The 24,562-nt window shown below is 43.2% G+C and overlaps 1 protein-coding gene across 2 annotated transcripts in view; it reads left to right on the top strand.

Annotated features, from left to right (window-relative positions):
- Window positions 1–22,820, top strand: part of LOC137433718 (neurobeachin-like protein 1) — a 330,189-nt gene extending 307,369 nt beyond the window's left edge. For both annotated transcript variants that reach the window (XM_078783219.1, XM_078783217.1), the window contains 4 exons: window positions 1,593–1,754; window positions 4,470–4,618; window positions 8,109–8,241; window positions 19,890–22,820. In XM_078783219.1, coding sequence (XP_078639345.1) covers window positions 1,593–1,754; window positions 4,470–4,618; window positions 8,109–8,241; window positions 19,890–19,979 — 534 coding nt within the window. In that variant the 3' untranslated portion in view covers window positions 19,980–22,820. The remainder of the gene's footprint in view (window positions 1–1,592; window positions 1,755–4,469; window positions 4,619–8,108; window positions 8,242–19,889) is intronic.
- Window positions 22,821–24,562: the final 1,742 nt, after the last annotated feature.

Genomic DNA, 24,562 nt, shown 5'->3' with positions numbered 1-24,562 from the left:
TTTTACACCGTCCCTTCCCTTCCCTCCCCTGCCCCCCCCCCCCCCCCCAGCACTAGCTCACTCTTATTTTTACCTCATATATCTGACCCTCATTTTTAATATTCTCATGCAAAGTTTTGCTTCTTCTCCACTTACTCGTGCTCATCTCACCTTTTGCTGTCGTCATTTCCTCCATTTAGTACTGTAAACATTTTGTTGAAATTCTCTAATTTTACAATGGCTGGTTCATTGAGTTATCAAGAATTTATCTTTTTTAAGCCGCTATTATTACACTGGTATTCGTATTCTATGTCATAGCGATGTAACAGTAACTCCCTAATAGGTTGTCATTACGTTCAAGGTTAGTTATCTGTGTTACAATTATGGTCCATTCAGAAATTATTATTGCGTTGCTCGCCAGCACCGAAGCATGATGTGACCAGCCAGAGACAGTTAATCATTGACCTTGTCCTTATGTTGCATGTGTTACGTGCTCCTCCCCGACACCCTGGTCACGGTGTACCTCCGAGCCCCGAGAGGAGTCACGGCAGAAAAATGTGTTATTCTGTATGTCAAAGATCAATGGAGAAGCCACCCCAATTGTTACTCACAAACAAATATTGTATTACAATCACACAAGAATAACAGTACACAATAATAGGAATCAAAAGTACAATCAATATGTCCTATGATGGTACCATCAGTTTCGTAATATATAACTCACTGTGCTCCAAGTGAGTGAACCAAGAACATTCCCCAATGTCTCTTATTCCCGGCTCCAAGCCAAAGTTGATATGCTCCAGCGATCGCCAGAACGATGTCTAATCGACCAGAATCCCGTTCGGATGACAGTCACAGTCACACAGTCGAAGCTGCACAAAGGCGCCCTCAAGGCGACTGGGAAATCCAAAGGCGCCCTACAGGCGACTGAGAGATCACACCCTCGGATATGGACGAATTAACCTTCAAAAAGCCACGTCACACACACGCCCTAGATCGACGTCTGAATGCGATGAAAATGGTCGAAAAGAGACGATACCGCGAGCGAAGCACAAGTCCTGCGCGAGTCAAAATGGCCGACGACCCGCTCTTGAGACGTAACGGCCCGGCGAGAATTCTCCTCGGAATCCACCGCCAAAAACCTGACACGCAGGTTGATCGGTCACAGCGATGACAACTGTCGCATCAATCCCTTTTCCGGAAAACCGAAAGTTCGCTAGTGACTTGCTCGCCAACGTTCGCTCCAGACCGCAAGTAGCCCGGCTCCTTCTTGTCCGACTCACTCGCTCCGCCCATTTCTCCCTCTTCTTCCTCTTCGTCGTCCGGTTCCCGGTCCGGTTTCCTGTTTCTTTTAACATTAACTTTTTTACCTTTGGAAAACAGTTCATGTACAATAAACCTTTTGAAAACAATAATAGTACATGGAATCAGAAATATTTACAGTGGATGAAAACCACCACAACGGAAGTGATGAATCCGTAACACATGTTATGAGGTGAACCACTATAGTTGATTTGATGCAGTACAGATTGCCCTGCCACAAATATGTGCAGATGAAGTAAAGACCAATGTCGCCAATGTGGAGATGTATATTTCTGAAACTGTCTGCACAGGATGGTACGGTGCTTGTGCACTCTGTGCATGAAGGCCTGTATATGAGGACTCTGCACTTGCCTTGTGAGGGCTCACCCATTCGAACCGTGCCAATTGTGGCTATCTCCTCTGAGGGCTATGTGGTCATCTACTCAAATGTGGAGGGAAAGTCTTCATTGAAGGTATGCTCGGGTGATGTGTTTTCATTGTTGTGTTTTTTTTTGTTTTAATGTTGTGCCCATGTCATGTGTTATGCCCGTGTCATGGTGTGCATGAGTCGAGTGTTGGTCCCATGTCATGTTGTGCCCATGTCGTGTGTTGTGCCCACATTGTGTGTTGTGCCCATGCCTTGTGTTGTGCCCACATTGTGTGTTGTGCCCATGCCTTGTGTTGTGCCAACATTGTGTGTTGTTCTCATGTCATGTGTTGTCCCGCGTTGTGTTTTGTGCCCGTATCTTGTGTTGTGACAGTGTCGTGTTGTGCCCACATTGTGTGTTGTGCAGTGTCGTGTGTTGTGCTGCGTCATGTGTTGAGTGTGCGTCTGTGTTTGTTCACAAGTTGTATGTTTGTTCGTGCATCATGTGTTGCTTGTGTGTGCATCGTGTATGTTTGTGCATGCACGTCATGTGTTTTGTGTGTTTACGCACACTACGTGTGTGTTTGGGCATGCACACGTCATGTGTTTTGTATGTTTATGCCCGTGTTGTGTGTCTGTTCCGCATGCCATGTGTATTTGTTCGTGTGTCATGTGTGTTTGTGTGTGCACACATTTTATGTGTTGTGGGCACATCATGTGTGTTTGTGCATGCGTCATGTGTGTTTGTGCACACGTCGTGTGTGTTTGTGCACGTTACGTGTGTTTGTGCTTGCACATGTTGTGTGTGTTTGTGCACGCACACAGGTCGTGTGTGTTTGTACACGCACACAGGTCGTGTGTTTGTACGCACACATAGGTGGTGTGTGTTTGTACACGCACACAGGTCGTGTGTGTGTATGTATGTGTGTGTGTGTGGGGGGGGGGGGCGTGCGCCCGCGCACGCGCACACGCACGTGTATATCCTGTGTTTTTGCTTATTTATGTATTGAAACGTTTGCGGGTCAAAAGGCATCAAAGTAACAGTGGTGAAAGAAACAAGAATAGAGGTTTGATTGAAGGGAGGAGACATTAACCTACAAGTAGTGGGTTGGCTTATGTTACATTGGGTTAATCAAGGTAAATAAGATTATTGATATGGATGGGGGATGACATTAGATGGCATTGTACCACTAGTTGGAAGTCCTGAAGGAAAGAGTGGGATTGTACAGCCTCAGGAAGTCATTTCCATAAATGGCAGACAAGAGGAAAAAAAACATTTGAGGTGCACAGCATTAGGGGGCTAGTGCAAGAACCTTGTGCAGAACAGAGTTACACAGCTTGTGGCAGTTTGCCTGGCAAGCAGAGCAGGAAGCTGATTGTCGGATGGCCAAGATAAACCAAAGGAGGCAGTTTTGACCTCTTGTTTGAGATTTTGGGCCTCTAACCACAGCTGAAAGAGGAGAAGTATCATGTCCATGGTTGAGTGATCCGGTCACAATCTGAACTGATGGTGAGAGATCAGGCTGCTAAACCAATGTTGAAGAATCTTGGATGAAATCACACACAAGAATCCTAGATCAAATTTATTTTAAAAAGAAACAAAACTTTTCTTAGTTTCTCCGTAGGTCCTTGCAGGAAATATCGTAAATGTTTTCTTTTTCTACTTGGCACACATACTGCTTGGGAAAAAGTATTGTGGGTATTTCCATCGTCCAAACATTATACGTCAATGCTGAATGAATGTGAGTCGTTGGTGCTGTTGCCTCAATAATGCAACATGTAAAAATAGTCCGACCCATTTGAAGGGTCTGCCTGGAGTTGAGAGGGATGAAAGCATGCACTACACTCGTAACTGTTTTTGTATTTAAGTGTTGTAACACTGTATCCATTTTGTGTTTGTTTGTTTTGAAATGAGTTGGCGTCAATTTTCCATTCTACGGTGGTGACGTGTAAGATGTTAAATGATTTATTCCAAAACTGTGAAAGGAAGTGTTTGTTATTCGTGAAATCAAAAACTGGATGTGAAAGATACGTATGTATGGCAGGACCCACATCCTGTATGTCATAATCTTCCACCTACCACCTGCTTCTTATGTAATTCCTGTGTGCGGTATAATTAATTGTTGGCTTCCACTGAACTGGTTCACTTAGCCATTAATCCCGATGAAGCGAAGAGAGCTAACATAATAGGCTATTTTAGCTCTTTCACGAGCCTCGATTCAGTATACAAAAAAAAAAAAAAAAAAAAAAGGGTAGAAGCAGGTCCTCATTTCCAGGTCGACAAGTCCTTATATTGTATATGTCCAGCAGTATGGCTGCTGTCTTTTGGGAAGCACCTAACAAATTCAAGGAATTGGGAAAGCGAGGGGGGTACCTTAATGTTTATGATGTATAGTCGATACGCCTTGTATTGCTAGTTGTTAATAACGTACAAGAACACAGGTATGGAGTTTGTTAGTCGTGGGATTTTTCAATGCTCCCTTATTTTGGGGTCACGCATTCATGATGGAACGCACAGAGGGCTGTGAGCATGGTGCATATAATTGTCGATAAATGTGTTGAATCATACAATAATGGCCCGTTTTATTTCTCCTTTTGTTTCGTCATTTACCCCCTTTCTCCACTTGTGTGTAATTATCTTTTGCCTCTTGGGTCATGACAAATCAGCCTTTAGAAAGGTGGAGGCTGATTGGAATGTGTTCTGGCGTGTGGTGGTGTTGTTGAGAGTTGCATGAGTTTGGTATGTGCTTCCGTACGAAAAGGTCGAAGGAAGGGTTGTTAACGGTTACTCTTCATTTACTCTTACCTATGTTTTGAACAGGAGAAGAATCAGCTGGACCTGTTCTCCATCAACGGTAAACACCTCGCCACAGAGCACTTGCAGGAGAACATTACAGACCTATGCTTGGTGGGGGAGCACCTGGTCCTCGGCACGCTGCAATATTCCCTCGCCATATACTGTTTATACAGGTTAGCTTATTGCACGTACACACTTTGATATGTGGGCATGCTGGGAAAGTGGGGTCAGGTCACCATGAACCACTTGGCCTGGTAGTGATTTGAAGATGTTTATTTCAACTTCAAGACCATTTCGTTGATCATGCCTGTGCTATACATCAACACCTTATAAATACATCAATTCAGTTTTCCTCTATATACTTGTACTAGCAGAAGTACCCGGCGTTGCCGGGCGGGGGAGGAGGAGGGGGGAGGCGAGGGGAGGGGAAGGGATGGGGGAATGGGGGGAGGAGGGGAAGGGGCAGAGGGGGGAAGGGGAGGGGAGGGGGGAGGGATAAGGGGTGGGGGAAAGGAAGGGCATGGGGGAAGGGAAGGGGAGTGGGGAGGAAGGAGAGGAAGGAGGAAAGAGAGGAAGGGGAGTGGCTCACCTTTCTGAGTGAATGTGGGTCACGTTTCTGAGTTAAGTGTGATGCCGATCAGGAAGAAGAAGAAGCCGTACTACCAAATCCGTACACTTCCAGAATTGTTTGATTTATTTGTATTCAAATGTCTGGTAATTGTTTTGTATTTATTTATGCGAATGTGTACTTGTGTATAACTGTCATTCATTTTAAAAGGCTTCGGCACGATCGAGCGATTTATTTATTTATTTATTTATTTTTGATTTTTTTTCTAACTCCAAAAAAACGAACCTTTTCTTTTCAATTTTTTTTTTGCCTAAAACACTCCCAGGCACTCACTGATGAACCTCCGAAAGTTTGATGAAGATCCGTTCAGCCATCTCTGAATAAAATGCAGACACACACAGACAACTCACGTTTATATATATATATATCGGGATTTAAATTTAATTCAAAAATTGATCCAGACTTCTATTCTCTTTCAAACATTCAAACCGACAGAGGTAGTTATTTATCACAGCATCTGTATAATTTTCACCCTTTTACTCAACTCCGTTTCGCTGTTATTTGGTGGAGCAAAAAGTCAACTGAGCTTTATAGATATTTAGATCCCATTTTCACCCTTGATCTAAATTTAACAAATATTTTTCTTGTAATTAATATACACATCCCATTTTATTCCATCGATGAGTAATTTGACATTAGCACTGGCCTGTGTGGCGTACTCGTCCAGAATAAAAATACAGGACATTATTACCATCCAAAACCTAAATGCAGATCGGACGTTTCCTCCCTCGTACAACCATTGGAACAGAAAATATTGGAGTTCAAACATGATTTGAGGTATACCTACTCCCAATGGTCATATAAACGTTACATATAAAGGTGTTCCAGTCGTGTACCAATTGTAGAAAAGAAGCTGAGCAAATGGATAATTTATATCCGGATGAAAAACTCATCTCTTCGGCACTCGATACAATCATGTTTGACTAACTCTGTGGTGTCTCACTCGGGCTGCTTTCAGCCTTATCCAACACGTTTTATCAAATGCTATAACATGCACTACATGCATGGAATGAGGTATTATCTGCCTGGTACTTGAGACAAAACCTTTGAGAAGACGGTCGTGGCTAGGGATAGAATTTAGCCCTGCCAATGTTTGCAAAGCCAGAAGTTGATGCAATACAGTACATTGTTTCCCTTTCTCGTATTTGGTAACGGAAGCATCTGGTTGGTTGTCATGGTAACCTGTGAGTCTGCCGGTGGATTTTCTATCAGTAAGACTTTATCTCCTTGCCTGGGTGTGTTTGGCACTAATTGTTTACATTTTTCCTCTCAGTAGTTATTTGTGTTTTGGCAGTTAGGCCGAAACAAATATATTGCTGGTCTCTGGTCAGACCAAAGTTCCAGAATTGATGCGGCCATGCGGGTTTTTTTTCCTTTTTCTTTTTTTTTGAAAAGCATGGATTGAACAAATTAAGGTGTTGCTTTTGTGTCCTCATGCCTTGCGGTCCTCCTCATATGCCGTGGCGCCGTCCAGAGAGAAATTAATGACAGCCAATGGGACAGGTCGGCCTTTTTGTAAATAATGAACACAAGCTTAATAAGTTATTTTAAAATGTATTTATTCTGAAAATCATCGAGTTCTTCAAGCATATTATAGACTGCCATTTCGTTGTCGTGATCGCCTCGCCGTACCGTCAAACATTCCAATGCGTCGATCGCGTCAACACTGCGCATGCGCAAGTGGTCTAACAGGCCGATGGTCTCCCACGATCTCTTCTCCCAGTCTACCAGATTATCACAGACACTTACAACTTCATGACAAACGAGATAGGATCCAGGCCTAACTAACGAGACCACCCGCAGCTCTCTAGGTCTTCTGGTTGCTTCACACGAACCCGACAAAGAACGTCTTCGTTTCAATAAATGACAATATCCAGCCGATTGGATTCATGACGTCACGGCACACAAAACTACTCGTATCTAAACGACACAAAACTACTTGAACGACTAATAATTACTCTGCATGTTTTTTTTTTGTTTTTGTTTTTGCTTTTTTTGTTTTTTTACTCACACCACGGCCATAAGCTGGCATATGGGTGTTGGATAATCGTGTCTGTGTGTACAATATGTAGCTCGATTCCAAATTTGGCGATTTTAGCGACTCATTCTGCCGTCAAACAAACATACGGATGTGTTGATCGCAACACTGACACGCTGGGCAGAGACGGGGGGGGGGGGGGGGGGGGGGGCACAAGGAGCTCCACAGACTCAAGTTGAAAGGGAGAGGCGACATTTCACAGGTCAGGTGATTGCTAGTCAGATCAACAGCAGCCGTGACCAAGGTAATTGTTTTGGTAACTGTTACTTTTATGAAAGACTAGCAGAAGTACCCGGCATTGCCGGGCAGGTTAGGGGGTGTGGAAGGGGTGGGGTGAGGGGAAAGGGAGGAAGGGGGAGAAGGAGGGGCACTTGCCTAAAACAACTTGAGACACCATTTTTTGATCACAAAATGTCATTTTGCCAGGTTACTATAGCATAAGGTAATTTTGCAGGGTACACACATCACCCTCTCCGAGTCACCATTAGTACCACAATAGTAAATTAGTCCAAAAGTATGTGGTGGTAAATTTTCCATCAGTAATGTGGAACAAATATTAAGCATGTCCTTAGAGTGGACTTATTGCATCTAAATTCTTAAACATGAATTTATATGATTTTAGAGAATTGAAAATTGGTCCGTACTAGTTGGTGTGTTGAACAGTTTGGAGCATTTCTTTAAGCAATGTAATTCCAGAGTTGAGTGCTCTTCCACATGCCGACGACGAAAGCCAGCCTCATGTGACTGCTAAAAGATTTATATACACGCTGGGATTTAATAAAACCACTGAAAATATTTAAACACAATATACGTCACCCAAAATTGGTATTGCAGATTCCAACAGTTGACAGTAGTTTTTCTCTATGTAAATATACCACCATGTAAATATAGCATCAATGGGCTATCGTTTTGCTGAGAATTACTTAATGAACAGGTTTTGGTTTGGGGCAGATCAACTTATGCTGTTCAAACGTGCATGGACTCACCCCATCCACAGCCTCAAACAGGTGATGCACCTTGCCATGGGCGTGCCTGTGTGCTGCATATCGGTCACTAAAGAGGAGAGCCACGTGTTGGCTGGACTTGCTGATGGGAAGCTCATCCTCGTTGGTGTTGGCAGGGTTCATGAGGTGAGTCCACAGCTTGAAACAGGACTTGCAACACATGTTTTTGCAAAATACTGTAGTTTAATGATTTGCCATTTTTTAGTTATTGAATCCTTTATGGACAAATTTATGTGCTTTGCATTGAAGACCAGAAAGTTTAATCAGACGAAAGTTAAACATACAAGATTAAAACCCATGCTCTCTGCAGTATGAGAGAGATGGGATTGCTAACCCATGGGGTTTGTCCTCCTACCTGCTCCCCACCAATGGGTTGCTAACCCATGAGGTTTGTCCTACCTGCTCCCCACCAATGGGTTGCTAACCAATGGGATTTGTCCATGCTCTATCCTCCAATGCTGAACGTCAAACAAGGAAGCAGTACACATACCATGTATGCATTTTTAGCAGTACTCATTTTTAATTATTTGGTATGACTCGTGAGCCAGGGTGCGAACTGCGGACCTCCCAGATTCAGAAAGGATACTCTAACTCAAGGCGCTATGGCATTTGTTATTGCAATAATCGTGATAATCAGGCCCATTATCGTGATATATATTTTTCCATTATCGCCCAGGCCTAATATGTATGTATGTATGTGTGTATGTGGAAATATATATATATATATATATATATATATATATATATATATATATATATATTATATATGTATAATAAAAGGCAGTGTCCGTGTCCGTCCGTCCGTCTGTCTGTCTACTCCATAAATCCAAAACCATGAAACCTCGTGGCCCCAAACTTTGTATGCATACACCTAGACCTCCAACAAATTGCAATGATGAAAACTCACTGTTTGGGTGTGTTATAACACCCTTTTTGAAGATGATCAACGAGGTGCTCATAAGAAACTAGAGCAATGCGACTGTGTCACTAATATTCCTCCCACACCGGGTAGATGCCCTCGTTCACTGTCCTAAAAATAAACAAGTTTGATTTAAATCCTTTCAGCTGTTTTCAAGTATCACATTTTCACCAGCCATGACAGGTTTCATATCGATCGGTGAAGCGGTTTCAGAGAAGGGATTTTTTTTTTTAATATCGGCTTTCAAACTACTATGGCTGCCACACCACGTGACATATGACCATAAAAATGTACACTCTGCATATGTATGGGTAGGGGATCACGTTTGTGAAGTTTGGTGTTGATCGGATAGGGTTTGTTTTTCTGTCCAGGATGGCTGCCAGGATGACGTGACCTACGACATCGTCATTTTCAAGCTATATGCAACAATAGTGTTAGATGATATTTGTAAAATTGCATCGATAGGATAAGCGTTTTCAGAGATATAATTAATTAATATTTCCCTTCATTCCAATATGGCTACCACAACATGTGACCAATGATGTTTTCGTGATAATCTTTTAATCGCCATGCCTAGTCAAAGACACATAAAGTTTTGAGTCAATCGATTTGGTGATTTGGGAGAAGATGTTTTTTAAAAGGTTTTAAGTTAAATCCAAAATGGCTGCCAAACTATGTGACCTATGATGTCATAAATTTAATATTTCAATACAAATGGGTCATAGATCATGTGCATGCAATTTCAGATTTTTAGGATAAGGAATTCAATTATAACATTTTTGGCTGGTATACCACTTCACTTATGATGTCATCATTATCATGCTTTTGTTCCCCATTGGGAGTACTTGACAATGTGGCAAGTTTCAAATTTTTCCATGCAGCGGTTTCCGAGAAATATTTTTTTAATTATTTGCGTTTAATTCAAGATGGCTGACATACTACGTGACATATTAGCCGGCGAAGCCGGTGTTGTCAATAAACGCGTACGTATTTTGTCGAAAACCAGATTATGCTGTATCACTTGGCCTGAGAATTCCGAAGCGCAATGGAGGCCGCCCTCTTGCGGATGCGGAAGTATGCATAACAAATTGAAAAACGTTCAATAGGAGTTTCTTTCACCCGTCTTTGTTTGATTCACAATCTTATGCACCTCTAATTTATAATTAAAATACTTTAAGACGAACCTCGGCCCGCACGGGCCTGGTTATCTTCAACGAAAAGCGTCACCAAACACCGGAACCAATGAGATTCGAGCAATTGAAAAAATATTTCTAAAACCAAATCACGCAATGGAGGCCGCCATCGACCGGATGCGGAAGTTTGCATAAAACAATTGCGAAAAAGTTCAATAGGAGTTTGTTTCACCCGTCTTTGTTTGATTCACAATCTAATGCACCTCTAATTTGTAATTAAAATACGTTAAGACCAACCTCGTTATCTTCAATGAAAATCGTCACCAAACACCGGAACCAATGAGATTCGAGCATTTGAAAAATATTTTTTAAAAGCTTGTTACGCGTTTCGGACGCTGAAAACGGCGTCAACTATTCTAAAATTGACGAAGAATTATTTTGTAGAAATCTCGCGGCCGTGGGGGATAGTTTTTCACGGCCGGAAATATCCGAAGTTGAGACGGAATTCACCGAATTAATCAAGAAGTAAATTTTTATCAATTTTATCTCATCCAGAATGCAAATGGTACCTACTACACCTACTACACCGACAGTACCTATTACACCTACCTACTACCAACTACCTAACCTACTGATGCCACAGTGATGGGTAAAATAGTGGCAAGAGGCTTTGGCTTCGCCGGCTCATTGGGGCTTTGCAGTCGGGTACTAGTACGTCACAATTATCATAAAAACATTCTGCATGGGTGTCACTCCTACCCTGAAAGTTTCATCTCGATTGGTCATGTGGTTGCTGAGAAAAATGAGGTTTAGCCCGTATGGACGGACAACCCGAAAACATTATGCCTCCGGCAACCTTCTGGGGCGGAGGCATAAAAATTTGAAAAATCCTTACCAATATGGCGGCCCGCCATCTTGGTCAGCCCACTGCCACTCGCTGTGACCGTAAGCCGCCATTTTGTTTCGGCCTATTCAAACGTGCCTTGCCTTGGAAACACGATCGATTATTATCAATACATAATTGAAGCACATCTTCAAAATCTGGATTTCAGATATGAGGATTAGATGCTGTAGACTAAATAAATGTCCAAATCTTGAGTGGAATCTGACAAAATTTACCATAGCCAGCGATATTTATAACTGAGTGTATATATTCATTTATTTAAGCAAGGCTGTCTTTCTCCTTCTGGGGTTAGTTTTTTTAAAATTTTACTTAACAATAATTTTTTACTTAATTCATACTTCCATGGGATAGGGTGTCACTCCACTGTACCTGCGATCTGTTTTTCAAATTCCTCGGCCATTTCAACCAGAAGCAATCGGCTTACTATTGCTTGCCAAGCCAGCCGTTCCTTATCACCCATTTCATTGGAGTGCTTGCTGGAGCGCTTATGCCGCTTGGCCAGGGCTCCACAAATGAAGTCAGAAATAACTGTGTACTTATAATTAGTCACAAGGCCGGGGAAGTTTGGGTGTGTTATAAGTTATAACACCCTTTTTTAATATGATTAACCACCACTTGGTGAACACTATTCAGGCTGCTTTAGCAAGCCATGGCGTTATAGTAGACAGCTCCCTTCTTCTTCTTTTTTACGTACCCATTGTTTTATTGACCAACATTTTTGTGCGATATACTAACCCTCCCCTCCCATCCCCTGCCCTTCCCTTCCCCACCCTTTCCATCCTCTCCTCCTCCCCTTTTCCTCCCTCCCTCCTCCCCTCCCTCCCCGCCCTCCTCCCTCTTCCTTCCTCTCCTCCCCTCACTCTCCCTCCCTCCTCACTCTCCCTCCCTCCTCACTCTCCCTCCCCTCCTTCCCCCATCCCTCCCTTCCCCCCTCCTTCCCCCCTCCCTCCCTTCCCCCCTCCATCCCCCCCCAGCCCCTCTCACCCTCCTCTCCTTCCTCCCTCCTCTCCTCCTCCGCTTTCTCCCTCCTCTCCTCCCACCTCCCTCTTCTCCTCCCCCTCCTCTCTCTCTCCTCTCCTCTCCCCTCCCTCCCTCCTCTCCTCCTCCCTTTACTCCCTCCTCCCCTCCCTTCCTCCCTCTCTCCTCTCCTCCCCTGTCTTCTCTCCTCTCTTCTTATTCCCGTCAGGAAGCGACTCATTGTTACCCGGCAACGCCGGATACGTTTGCTAGTATATATATAAATACACTACATGGCCAAAAGTATGTGGACACCCGAACATCACACCCGTATGTGCTCGTCGAAAATCTCATTCCAAAATCATGGGCATTAATATGGAGTTGGTCCCCCCTTTGCTGCTATAACAGCTGCATTGCTGTGGATATTTGCTTCCATTCAGCCACAAGAGCATGAGTGAGGTCGGGCACTGATGTTGGGCGATTAAGCCTGGCTCGCAGTCAGTGTTCCAATTCATCCCATAGGTGTTCAATAGGATTGAGGTCAGGGCTCTGTGCAGGCCAGTCACGTTCTTCCACACCGATCTCGATACACCATTTCTGTATGGACTTCGCTTTGTGCACGGGGGAATTGTCATGCTGAAACAGGAAAGGGCTTTTCCCAAACTGTTGCCACAAAGTTGGAAGCACACAATCCTCTAGAATGGCATTGTATGCTGTAGCGTTAAGATTTCCCTTTACTGGAACAAAGGGGCCTAGCCTGAACCATGAAAAACAGCCCCAGACCATTATTCCTCCTCCACCAAACTTTACAGTTGGCACTATGCATTCAGGCAGGTAGCGTTCTCCTGGCATCTGCCAAACCCAGATTTGTCCATCGAACTGCCAGATGGTGAAGTGTGATTCATCACTCCAGATAACGCGTTTCCACTGCTCCAGAGTCCAATGGTGGCGAGCTTTACACCACTCCAGCCGACGCTTGGCATTGCGCATGGTGATCTTAGGTTTGTGTGCGGCTGCTCGGCCATGGAAACCCATGTCATGAAGCTCCCGATGAACAGTTGTTGTGCTGACTTTGCTTCCAGAGGCAGTTTGGAACTCGGTAGTGAGTGTTGCAACCGAGGACAGACGATTTTTACACGCTATGCGCATGAACACTCGGCGTTCCCGTTCTTTGAGCTTGTGTGGCCTACCACTTCGCGGCTGAGCTGTTGCTCCTAAACGTTTCCACTTCACAATAACCACACCTACAGTTGACCGGGGCAGCTCTAGCAGGGCAGAAATTTGATGAACTGACTTGTTGGAAAGGTGGCATCCTATGACGGTGCCACGTTGAAAGTCACTGAGCTCTTCAGTACAGTCCATTCTACTGCCAATGTTTGTCTATGGAGATTGCATGTCCGTGTGCTTGATTATATATACCTGTCAGCAATGGGTGTGGCTGAAACAGCCAAATCCACTAATTAGAAGGGGTGTCCACATACTTTTGGCCATGTAGTGTATATCAAGGTCAGATCCCATCACTGTAGTAGTTACCAGGAAGCAAGTGCCACACCAGCTATTGCGGCATGCATCCGGACCAACAGGAAATGCCTACCACATGTTAACCAGTCTGTGGTATACAAAACATTCTGGGGGTAGCCAGGAACAATTTAAATTTTAAGAAGGCTCTTCTGTTTAAACAGTGGCATAGTGTGCATATAATTAGGCATGAGCTACAGCCCCCTACATCTCTGTCGGGTTGTTCTTCAGCCAATAACAGGAGACAATTTAATTCTCAATTTTATATACCAGTGTACCACAGACAGGTTAATATGTGACAGGCATTTCCTGTTGGTCAGGATGCATGCAGCAATAGCCGGTGTAGGTACTTGATTCCTGGTACCCACTACAGTGATGTAGTCGGATTTCGACTTAATGTCTTGTAGGCTTTGGCCAGTTCACTCCAGGGGGGAGCTTCTGCTCCACATTGATGAGTGTCATGGGGACTTACTCCTATTGAGGAGTGGTTCAATTGTATGACCATGCATTCTGACCCTTTGGGGTTAGGATGTGTGTATTTCATTGACCAGGTACTTCAGCTTTCGAAGTGATGTGCATGTGTATGCTCATTGGACAGTCTTGTTGGACTGCGTACTTTGGCCGTGGGGGTCAAGGTGCGTGTCCCAAGGTGTTTAAGTGTTTTGATTTATTTACTTTTTTAAATAAAAAGGCCTCATAAACCGAGGGCCAACAAGACTGCAATGCGTGTCTGTGGATGTTCCCTCTCCAGGGTAGACTGGTCTATAAAATTGAGAATTAAATTATCTTCCCACTATTGGCTGCAGTACAATCCCACTCTGTTAAGCTCATGCCTAAAAGGTGTAGCCTATGTGATTGTTTAGTCAGAAGAGTCATTTTATACATATACGTACTGTACATAGTAGCATGGGCTCACATTCATTGGGCAATTGAAAGTAATAATATTCCCACGAAGTGATACTTTCTTCTGAAACACACTTTACACCTGAAAAAAAATTGGGATCTACTATAACCATATTTGGTCTGTTTTGAACATAGTCATGTTTTTGTGCTATAAAATGCAACAAAAGTAGAATTTTCCACAATGTGATGCTTCCTGGGACACACTGTACACCTGAAAATTATTTTCGACATACAGTCACGTGAAAAAGTAAGTACACCCCATGCAAAGTTTTGACTTTTTCAACATATTTCAACATACTGCTATTTGATCTTCATTTCAACAATATTGATAGATAAAGGTGATATAATGGAACAAATATCATGAAACATTTACATTTTATAGTCCATTGTATAATTTAAATAAACATAATTGCAAATTTCGCATGTGGAAAAAGTAAGTACACCCTTGGCTCTAATAGGTGGTATTGCCCCCTTTTGCAGAAACAACCTCAAGTAGGCGTTTCTTATAACTGTCTACCAGTCTCTGACATCGACTGGGAGAAATTTTTGCCCACTCCTCCATGCAGAATTCTTTCAGCTGTGCGATGTTTGAGGGGTTTCTTGCCTACACAGCTCGTTTCAAATCCCCCCACAACATCTCGATGGGATTTAGATCCGGGCTTTAACTTGGCCATTCCAGAACCCTCCATTTCTTTCTTTTCAGCCCTTCCTTGGTGGATTTACTGGTATGTTTAGGGTCATTGTCATGTTGCAAGGTCTACCTTCGGTTGAGCTTCAACTTTCCGAGAGATGGCCTCACATTATCCTCAAGCACCCTCTGGTACAATGAAGAATTCATAGTGGATTCTATGATGGTGAGCTGCCCAGGCACTGATGCAGCAAAGCTGCCCCAAACCATAATATTTCCACCACCATGCTTTACAGTTGGTATCAGGTTCTTGTGGTCAAATGCTGTCTTTGGTTTTCGCCAAACATGTCTTCTGGTACTGTGGCCAAATAGCTCTACCTTTGACTCATCTGTCCAGAGCACATTGTTCCAGAAGTGCTGGTCTTTACCAAGGTGTTCATTGGCAAACTTTAGTCTTGCCCTGATGTTCTTTCTGGACAGCAAAGGTTTCCTCCTGGCACACCTCCCATGTAGATCAAATTTGTGCAGCCTCTTTCTAATGGTAGACTCATGCACTGTGACATCAACAGTGGCAAGAGCTACCTGTAGGTCCCGTGATAACATTCTGGGGTTCTTAGAGACTTCTTTCAGCATCTTGCGGTCTGCTCTCGGGCTGAACTTGCTGGGGCGGCCTGGCCTGAACAAGTTGGCAGTTGTTTGGAATCTTCTCCACTTGTAGATGATCTTCCGGATAGTCGAGTGATTGATTTCAAATTGTTTGGAGATCTTTTAAAATCCCTTCCCAGACTCGTAGGCATCGATAACCTTCTTTCTGAAGGCCTCAGAGAGCTCTTTTGATCTTGGCATGGTGACGCCGCACACTTCAACAACAAAGAGCAAACCAAACTAAATGTCTGAGGTTTAAATAAGACAGGTTACTCCAAGATCCTCTCCAACGATGTTCTAATCATTTGCACCTGAGCTGGTGCACCTGATTCTAATTTTAGGTATTTGAAGTAGTGATAAATGTAGGGGTGTACTTACTTTTTCCACATGCGAAATTTGCATTTATGTTTATTTAAATTATACAATGGACTACAAAATGTAAATGTTCCATGATATTTGTTATATTATATCACCTTTATCTATCAATATTGTTGAAATGAAGATCAAATAGCTGTATGTTGAAATATGTTGAAAAAGTCAAAACTTTACATGGGGTGTACTTACTTTTTCACGTGACTGTACTGTCATCATTTTTTGCCTTGCTGACATCACAAAGTTTGTGATGTAAAACACCAAGTAATCCATTTTCAAGTTTTCATCACATTTATACATATGCTGTAATATATAGCCACATCCGCATTAGCTATCTTGTATTGAGATAGAAATGTATACATATATACATACATACTTAAATACACCTGGAATTTTTTATGAGCGTGGAACTAGAATAACTGTAGTCCATGGAGAAGTGTGACATTCCTTACACCTGATCAAAAAGGGAAGTGAAGCTGCGTTAAAATCTTCACGATCTCTCTCTTGGAAATAAATTAATCTCGGGCCTCTCTGTGACGTTACCGGTCGTGGTTAACCAACCGTAGCTGCGCATTAACTGTAATTAACATGGGATATTAAAATGGGAGTAAATGCACAAAGCTCAAAAACGTGATAACCTGACAATGTTTGACGTTTTATATTTTAGTATTTGTGGAAAAAAATAGTTCCCCAATGCACAGAATTTAAGAAATCGGCAAAACACCTATTTTCTCCCATTCCTCGCCATGTTTTTTTATATGTAAATGGGCTAACGCTTGTAATAGAGCTGACACACACACACACACACACACACACACACACACACACACAAACACTCTCTCACACACCCACACACAAGGACATACTGATGAGACAAACACTTAACACAACCACTGAGCTTGTATGGGGGGGGGAAGTGCCGTCACAACGTCACTACCCGGAATACACTGGGTACCAGCGACGTCATAACAATGGCGCTGCTTTTCTCACCATACTCAGCGGCACATTTCCTCAAGAGGAATTTCCTCTTCCCTATGGATGCCAATCGAAGGGGATTGTCCTTCTCCTACCTTTTGAAGCAAGGAAGCCGCACATACCATTTTAAAGTATTTGGTATGACTTGAACCGGTCCAAACCGAATGAGTGTTTTTAGGAGACACCATCTCCTTACTGGATGGCCGTTGACTCCTTACTGGAGCTCATCTGCCCTTTGCCAGGTGTTGTTTTTAGATTGTCTTTCGGACAAAAACTTTCGTTGTCTTACGTTGTTGTCTTACAGGCAAAACTGTGATTATCCAGTGTTCCAGGCCCTGTACTTTTTTCTAATCTTCATCAATGATCTCTCCGACTCTCTGGCAAATCGTCTATCTTTTTTCCTTGATGACTCCACTCTCTGCTGCTCCATTCCTCATCCCTCAGATCGGCAGTCTGCAGCCTCCTCACTCTCTGCAAACCTGGATAAAATCACAAACTGGTCAAACAAGTGCAACATGTCTTTCAATCCTGACAAATCTCACACTCTTACTACGTCTCTCCGAAAAGACCGTCTGGACAACCCTCCCATCTACTTTCTCAACAATCCTCTTGAAAAAGTTCTCTCACTCAAGCTTTTGGGGGTCTCTATCTACCATGATCTTTCCTGGGAAAACCACATTTACAAGCTGAACCTCCAAAGCCAGTCAAAGCCAAAGCACCGGGCATCCTCCATCATGCAAAGTCCTTTCTTGGCACTACTGAGCTCCTCACCACATACAAAGCTTTCATCCGCAGCTTGATGGACTACTGTTCTCCCCTCTGGGCTGGTGCTCCTGCCTCACACCTAGCTCGGCATCACGAGGTTGAATCCAAAGCTTTCAGAATCATTGGAATCTCCTGTGATGAGGCTGATTCTGAGGGCCTTTCACTTCTTCACCGCAGGCAGGTTGGTGGTCTTTCCGTCTTCTACCGACTCCTCTCCGGCCTTGCTCCCCCAGCTCTCTCTGGGCTCTGTCCCCCAAATATTCCCGCAGGTCGCACAAGATCTGCCTGCAACCCTCTTATGGTTAAATTGCCAAAATCTAGACTCTCTGCTCACCTTCACTCTTTCATTCCTCTTTTCTCCCACCTCTGGAACAAAGTCCTTCACTCTCTTCAATCCCTCTCCTCCCTCCAGGTATTTTTAAACACCTGTTCAGCACCATCTTTTATCGAAAACCTTGATATTTTCTACCCCTATTAATCCACCCTAAATCCACCTTTTTCAAATTCCGTTTTCTTTCCTGAAAATATTTGTAGTGTCCATCTTGTTTATCCCGTGTGCCCTGCTCCAGCCCTCCTCCTTACACAAATCTCCCGATGTCCCTGTTCCCTACTGTTGTTGTGCTTCTCTCTATCTCCCCCTCTTGTCTCCTGCTTCCTTTATTATATGTTCTTGTATTAGCTCTTATATGAGCCTCGACTAAGTATACAAAAAAAAACTTTTGTGTTGTATATATGTACCATGAAGGAAAAAGATTCATCTTCCCTGAAGGAATAAGTCTTCAGTGTTCAACATTTTGATTGCATTTGGCTTGTTGATCGACGTCGTTGTGTAATAAACTTGCACGTGTGTGCGCACGCAATCTAACACACATCCTTTTCATGTGCTACAATAACCTGAGTCCATGTCGACCTGGAACGACCCTTGTATTTCCTATTTACACAAATCTTCGTTTTTATTTTTCATTACAGGGATCAAGGTTAATAAATGATCTGTAAAAGTTTTTCATTCCGATCTAACCGCTCTCATTGTGCATTTAATCTAATGCTTTCGTTATAACAATTTGTACGTGACAAAAAGAATTCCATCCACAGGTTATAAACATGAGAAAACTGGTTCCTTTTGTAACTTTCGGCCTTGCTTGCAGAAGGCGTGCAGACGTAAAACCTGCTGAGGGTGCATTTCCCAAATTATCAGCATTTCCACCAAAATCGTTGCTGCTTCCTTTGCGTTATTGATTACACGAAACAATCAAGAGTGCAGAGTCGCCCATTCTTTTTTCCTGTTTGACACAAACAACTTGAAAGTAGTACATGGATTTAGTCCTTAAACATTTTAATTTAAGTATGAGGCTTGAACACCAGGTGCTATTCTTACCGCTGCCACCAAAGGTGGACAGAGGTTATGTTTTCACCCCTGTCTGTCTGTTTGTCTGTGAGCAGGCTGTCTCAAAAAGTTGTGGACAGATTCGGACGGAATTTTGTTGGACAGCTTGGGTGTATGACAAGGACGAAATGATTAGATTTTGGTGAAGATCCATTTCCGGATACGAGAATGTTTAAATTTTGTTTGAGTGATTCTTCACCTTCGAGAGGTGGGGCCAAAACAATATATAACATGATGTTTCAAAAAGTTGTGGACAAGTTATGGTAAAACTAAATGGATGAGTTGGGTAGGTGACAAGAACAAGCCGATTCGATTTTGGTTCAGGTCCGGATTTCGATCCGGCCTATCGGTGGGACACAAAACGTAGACTGTTCATCGTTGCGGAGGTATGTGTCCTACCGAGTGCGATTCTACTTTGATCTGTCTCATTCTGGTCATCGTAAAGTTGCTGAATCTGTACTTTCAGCATTCTTTGGCACACTTTGCATACCATGTTTTAAAGGTTTGGCTTACATCCATACCATGTAAATGTCCCCCCACCCGTCATCCATCCCTTCACCCCAACCTTTTTGGAGATGCAGATTGAGAAACCTTTCAACAAATTTGTCTTTTCATACACCTTAGAGTTAAAAAGAGTATCTCGTAGTAACTCATTGACGTATTGTCCACAGATGAAGCCTGGGCAGCTCCGGAAGCTGTGGGGTTCCAGCAAACGCTTCAGCCAGGTGTCGTCGGGTGAGTCCGAATACAACCCCGAGTGATCTTGGGCTTTGTGAACCATCTGAAGATTGAGCTCCTGCACCTTCACCGTGTCGATCCTGATGCAATCTAGCAGTCGTGTGGTTGCGCTTTGTACTGTAGTGCCAAGGAATAATGCCACATCTGCTTTGTCTCGTATACTGATGGATGAGATATGGTGTCGGTGACAACTCCACGTGCTTGGTGATTTGTTCTCGGTCAAGACAGCAATTTGTTTGGCGTTTTTCTTCACCTTGTAGAATTCCTTGCATCTTGAAGTTTTGGCTTCCCAGCCAAGAAATCGGCCAAAAAGGGGAGAAAAAAAAACCACGCCAATGCCTTTTCAATTTTATACTCAGCCCTACTTTGGTTAGACCATTGCAGGTTGGCCACCTGTCTTGTAGGTTTGCACAGTTGTACACCTGGGCAAGGTTACAACCTCAGTTACAATCCACAGGGTGATGATCTCTTGAAATTGAATTTCAAAATATTCCTTAAAAGATTGTCTTTCTTTAAATTGCTCAAGATAATTGGGTTTTTTTTGTGTTCGTTGACACCAGCTGGTCTGGTGACCTTCAAGGGAGTCACCGTTGATTTCCACGGGCTTGTCTCTTGTACACGATGCACATATGCCTTTCTTTGTTTTAGCAATATTCAGGTTCAAATTTCTCATCTATTAATATGCAGGAGTAAAACGGTCTCATATTAACATGAAACAAAGTTGTTGGGTTTTTTTGGTGGGGATTTGGGGTTTGAGGTGTTACTTTAAATTTCAACGGGAATAATGCTTATGGGTATTCGTCGCCACTGTAAAGAAGCAAGAACATTGAATATGTTTTGAACCTGAATGGATCCAGCAATAACTTGCACTAGAGACTTTTTCAGACTGGTTTTTATAACATTGATTCGAGGCTTACAGGGGAGCTTGTACGCAAACCACACCTAGTATGAAGTAGACGTCACTGTACTTTTACATGAATTACAAGGACATCCACAGACAACTGACCAATCAACACAGTATTTAGGATTTGAACCTGGGTTCCCAGCGTCATGAGCCATGGGTTCAGAAGGGAATGCAAACTAGGCCAACCTAGTCTTTGCTAGTCTGTTCAAAGGCCACCATAGGCCACCATTGGAAATTGACCTCATTTGTGTCTTTGACTGGGCTTCATGTACACTTCCTCTTCAAGAACATGGGAGCTGTTCAAGTTGCTTTTTTTATTGTAACATTGACTGGTGTTAAACTGCACTATCCTTTCACAAAATGCCTTATGTTCAAAGAGATTCTCCGAAACAACTCGCTGCTTTTTGCGATTGCATACTTTGTACACTTGCAACCTTTTGTGAAGAAGCACTGAATGTCTTAGCATTTTATACACTGAATTGTATGTCTAAAGACAATGTATAGTTCTGTCCATTGCTTTTGTTTGTAGCATTGGGTTGTTCCTTTCCCCTCCTTTTCTCTTCCTTCTTCCACATGCACACATAACCCGTTTGTTGCGTACATCTAACATGAATCAAAAGCCACAAATGGCATTGCCCGTGAACATTCCAAAATGTTGGATACACTTTGGGATGAGCACTTTTCTTACGATTTGCCATATCTATTTCTTCCGTTCCAATTTGCCTTCTATAAAAGCCTGGTGTTGGCCTAGCGGTTAGGGTGGCGGCTTGGGATCCTAGGATCCTGGGTTCGAATCCCGGTCGATTGCTGAATTAACACCAGGGGGGTTGACTCAGCCCGTCATCCTTCCGAGGTCGGCAAATTGAGTACCAGTTCACCGGTAATTCCCTGTGTGTCGCAAGAGGCGACTAACAGGGTTGGCGGCAGGCAGGGCATCCGGCCATAAAACATTGCTTCAAAAAGGGGAACACGGTGCCCGAAAAAGGCCAACCCCCGCTCTGCAAGGAAAAATGGCCTCCAAAGGTGGTTCAATTTGCCTTCTATACATACCCACTTGGGGTGTGACACTGGATACACTCCGCTCACCAGGGCAAATGGCCCCATTGCTTATTCCCCGAAGTGAGCAATGTGCATGCACCAAAGCACGTCCCATAGCGACTTTGTGCTAATGTTTCTCCTCTCATGAGCTGTGGACAATTGGTTTGACGGACTTTCGTCGATACGATGAAACATCCGCTACGCCTTGCTCGTCCTAAATTGACCGAAGGGGCGGTTTTCCTGCGTTGATGTGCCGTCGTAATTGTAATTGTAATGTCTGGGTAAATGTTGGCTCGAATTTTGATATTTAAAGTTCCAAATGGTGCAATAACTTATTTATGTAGTAACGGGTGAAATGCTGATGCATCAAGGTCTTGTGAACATCAAATTGAAATGACTTATTGGCGGTGATGATTCAAAAACAAGGCATTGCGATTATAAATTGGTGATTGTTGGGATCAATGCCGACTGCAGATCCATTGAAAATAGGAACAGTCGAGAAAGATACAAAACGGAGGTGACGGCAAATGGATGTCGGTGCACCGTCTTTTAGAATACCTGGAAGGAGTGCAGAAAACTGATGCAACTTGTTTTTCTCTCCTCTAAACGAGCAGAAAACTCCATATTTTGAGAGGGCGAGTGAATAGATACGGCGGCAGTTGCGGAAGTTGTTGAAAGGTTTGGCTCTACAGTTTGTAAGATACAAATTGTACACCATTTGTGCTGTGCTTTCTTTTTTGTTTATCTGTTTGTTTGTTTTGTACATGTGTTTTTTAATCGATTTGTACATGTAAAAATCTTCTCCCAGGCGATGGAGTTTTTTAATTGTGACGTTTAATGTAAAATGCAGGGATTTTTTCTGTATATTTGAGATTTGCAAAGTAAATTTCACTTGCTTTAAATAAAGTATTCTAATCAAAAATTGGTTGTTGCATTCTTTTTGGGGGGAGTGTGGGGGGGGGGGGGGCTGCAGGGAGGAGGAGGTGTGACTTCATTCTTCAATGGTACAATTTCTCAATTTACTGGAAAAATCAAACTCCTTGGAGCTAAACATTTTGGTAACTGCACCATAACAATGCTGCCATGCACTTTACTGTAATATTGATTAACCAACAGTAATGTGACCATCAGCGCTTTGTGGCTGGTGTTGGCTTAGCGGTTAGGGTGCCGGCTTGGGATCCTAGAATCCTGGTTTCGAATCCCGGTCGATCGCTGAATTAACGCCAGGGGGGTTGACTCAGCCTGTCATCCTTCCGAGGTCGGCAAATTGAGTACCAGTTCACTGGTAATTCCCTGTGTGTCGCAAGAGGTGACTAACAGGGTTGGCGGCAGGAAGGGCATCCAGCCATAAAACATTGCTTCAAAAAGAGGACCACGGTGCCGAAGTCAGGCCAACCCCTGCTCTGCGAGGAAAAATGGCCTCTAAAGGTGTTTTTTTTTTTTTTGGTTTGTTTTTTTGTTATAGCCCTTTGTGGCTGGAGTGCGTTTGTATCATTATCGAATACTTTGTTTTTTGTGCTATAAAAAGGCAACGGATGATGATGAAACAACTACCATATCTCGGGAATCTATTAATTACCTTACCTCCACCACCGAAGATGGACGGAGGTTATTTTTCACTCCTGTCTGTCTGTTCGTCTGTGAGCAGGAAAACTCAAAAAGTTGTGGACGGATTCCGATGAAATTTGGTGGAAAAGTTGGGTGTGTGACAACAATGAATTGATTAGATTTTGCTGAAGATCTGGATCCGGATGCTAGAATTGTCCAAGTGATTATTCACCATTGAATGACAGGGCCAAAAACCATATACAACAGGATATCTCAAAAGGTTGTGGACGAATTTGGACGAAACTTTGTGGACAGGTTCGGTGTGTGACAAGGATGAATTGCTTCAATTTTGTTTGAGATCCGGATAGGTTTAAATTTTAAAGTGATTCTTCACCATTGAGAGATAGGGCCAAAACGAAATACAGTATAGCATGATATTTCTAAAAATTGTTGACAGATTATGACAACTTGGTGGATTAGTTGGTTCGGCGACAAGAACAAGCCGATTAGGTGTTGGTTCAGGTCCGGATCCAGATCCGGCCTATCAGTGAGATACTAAACGTTAACTGTTCAGCCTGATGGAGGTATGCGCTCTACCAAATGCCGTTCTAGTTTCAAGAGCAGACCGCAAGATGCTGAAAGAAGTCTCTAAGAACCCCAGAATGTCATCACGGGACCTACAGGTAGCTCTTGCCACTGTTGATGTCAAAGTGCACGAGTCTACCATTAGAAAGAGGCTGCACAAATTTGATCTACATGGGAGGTGTGCCAGGAGGAAACCTTTGCTGTCCAGAAAGAACATCAGGGCAAGACTAAAGTTTGCCAATGAACACCCAGGCAAAGATCAGCACTTCTGGAACAATGTGCTCTGGACAGATGAGTCAAAGGTAGCGCTATTTGGCCACAGTACCAGAAGACATGTTTGGCGAAAACCAAAGACAGCATTTGACCACAAGAACCTGATACCAACTGTAAAGCATGGTGGTGGAAATATTATGGTTTGGGGCAGCTGTGCTGCATCAGGGCCTGGGCAGCTCACCATCATAGAATCCACGATGAATTCTTCATTGTACCAGAGGGTGCTTGAGGATAATGTGAGGCCATCTGTCGGAAAGT

Source organism: Myxine glutinosa, chromosome 1 (genome assembly GCF_964187855.1).
Source record: "Myxine glutinosa chromosome 1, kmMyxGlut1.1, whole genome shotgun sequence".
NCBI classification, from domain to species: Eukaryota; Metazoa; Chordata; class Myxini; order Myxiniformes; family Myxinidae; genus Myxine; species Myxine glutinosa.
This window is presented reverse-complemented; position numbering and strand designations above follow the sequence as displayed.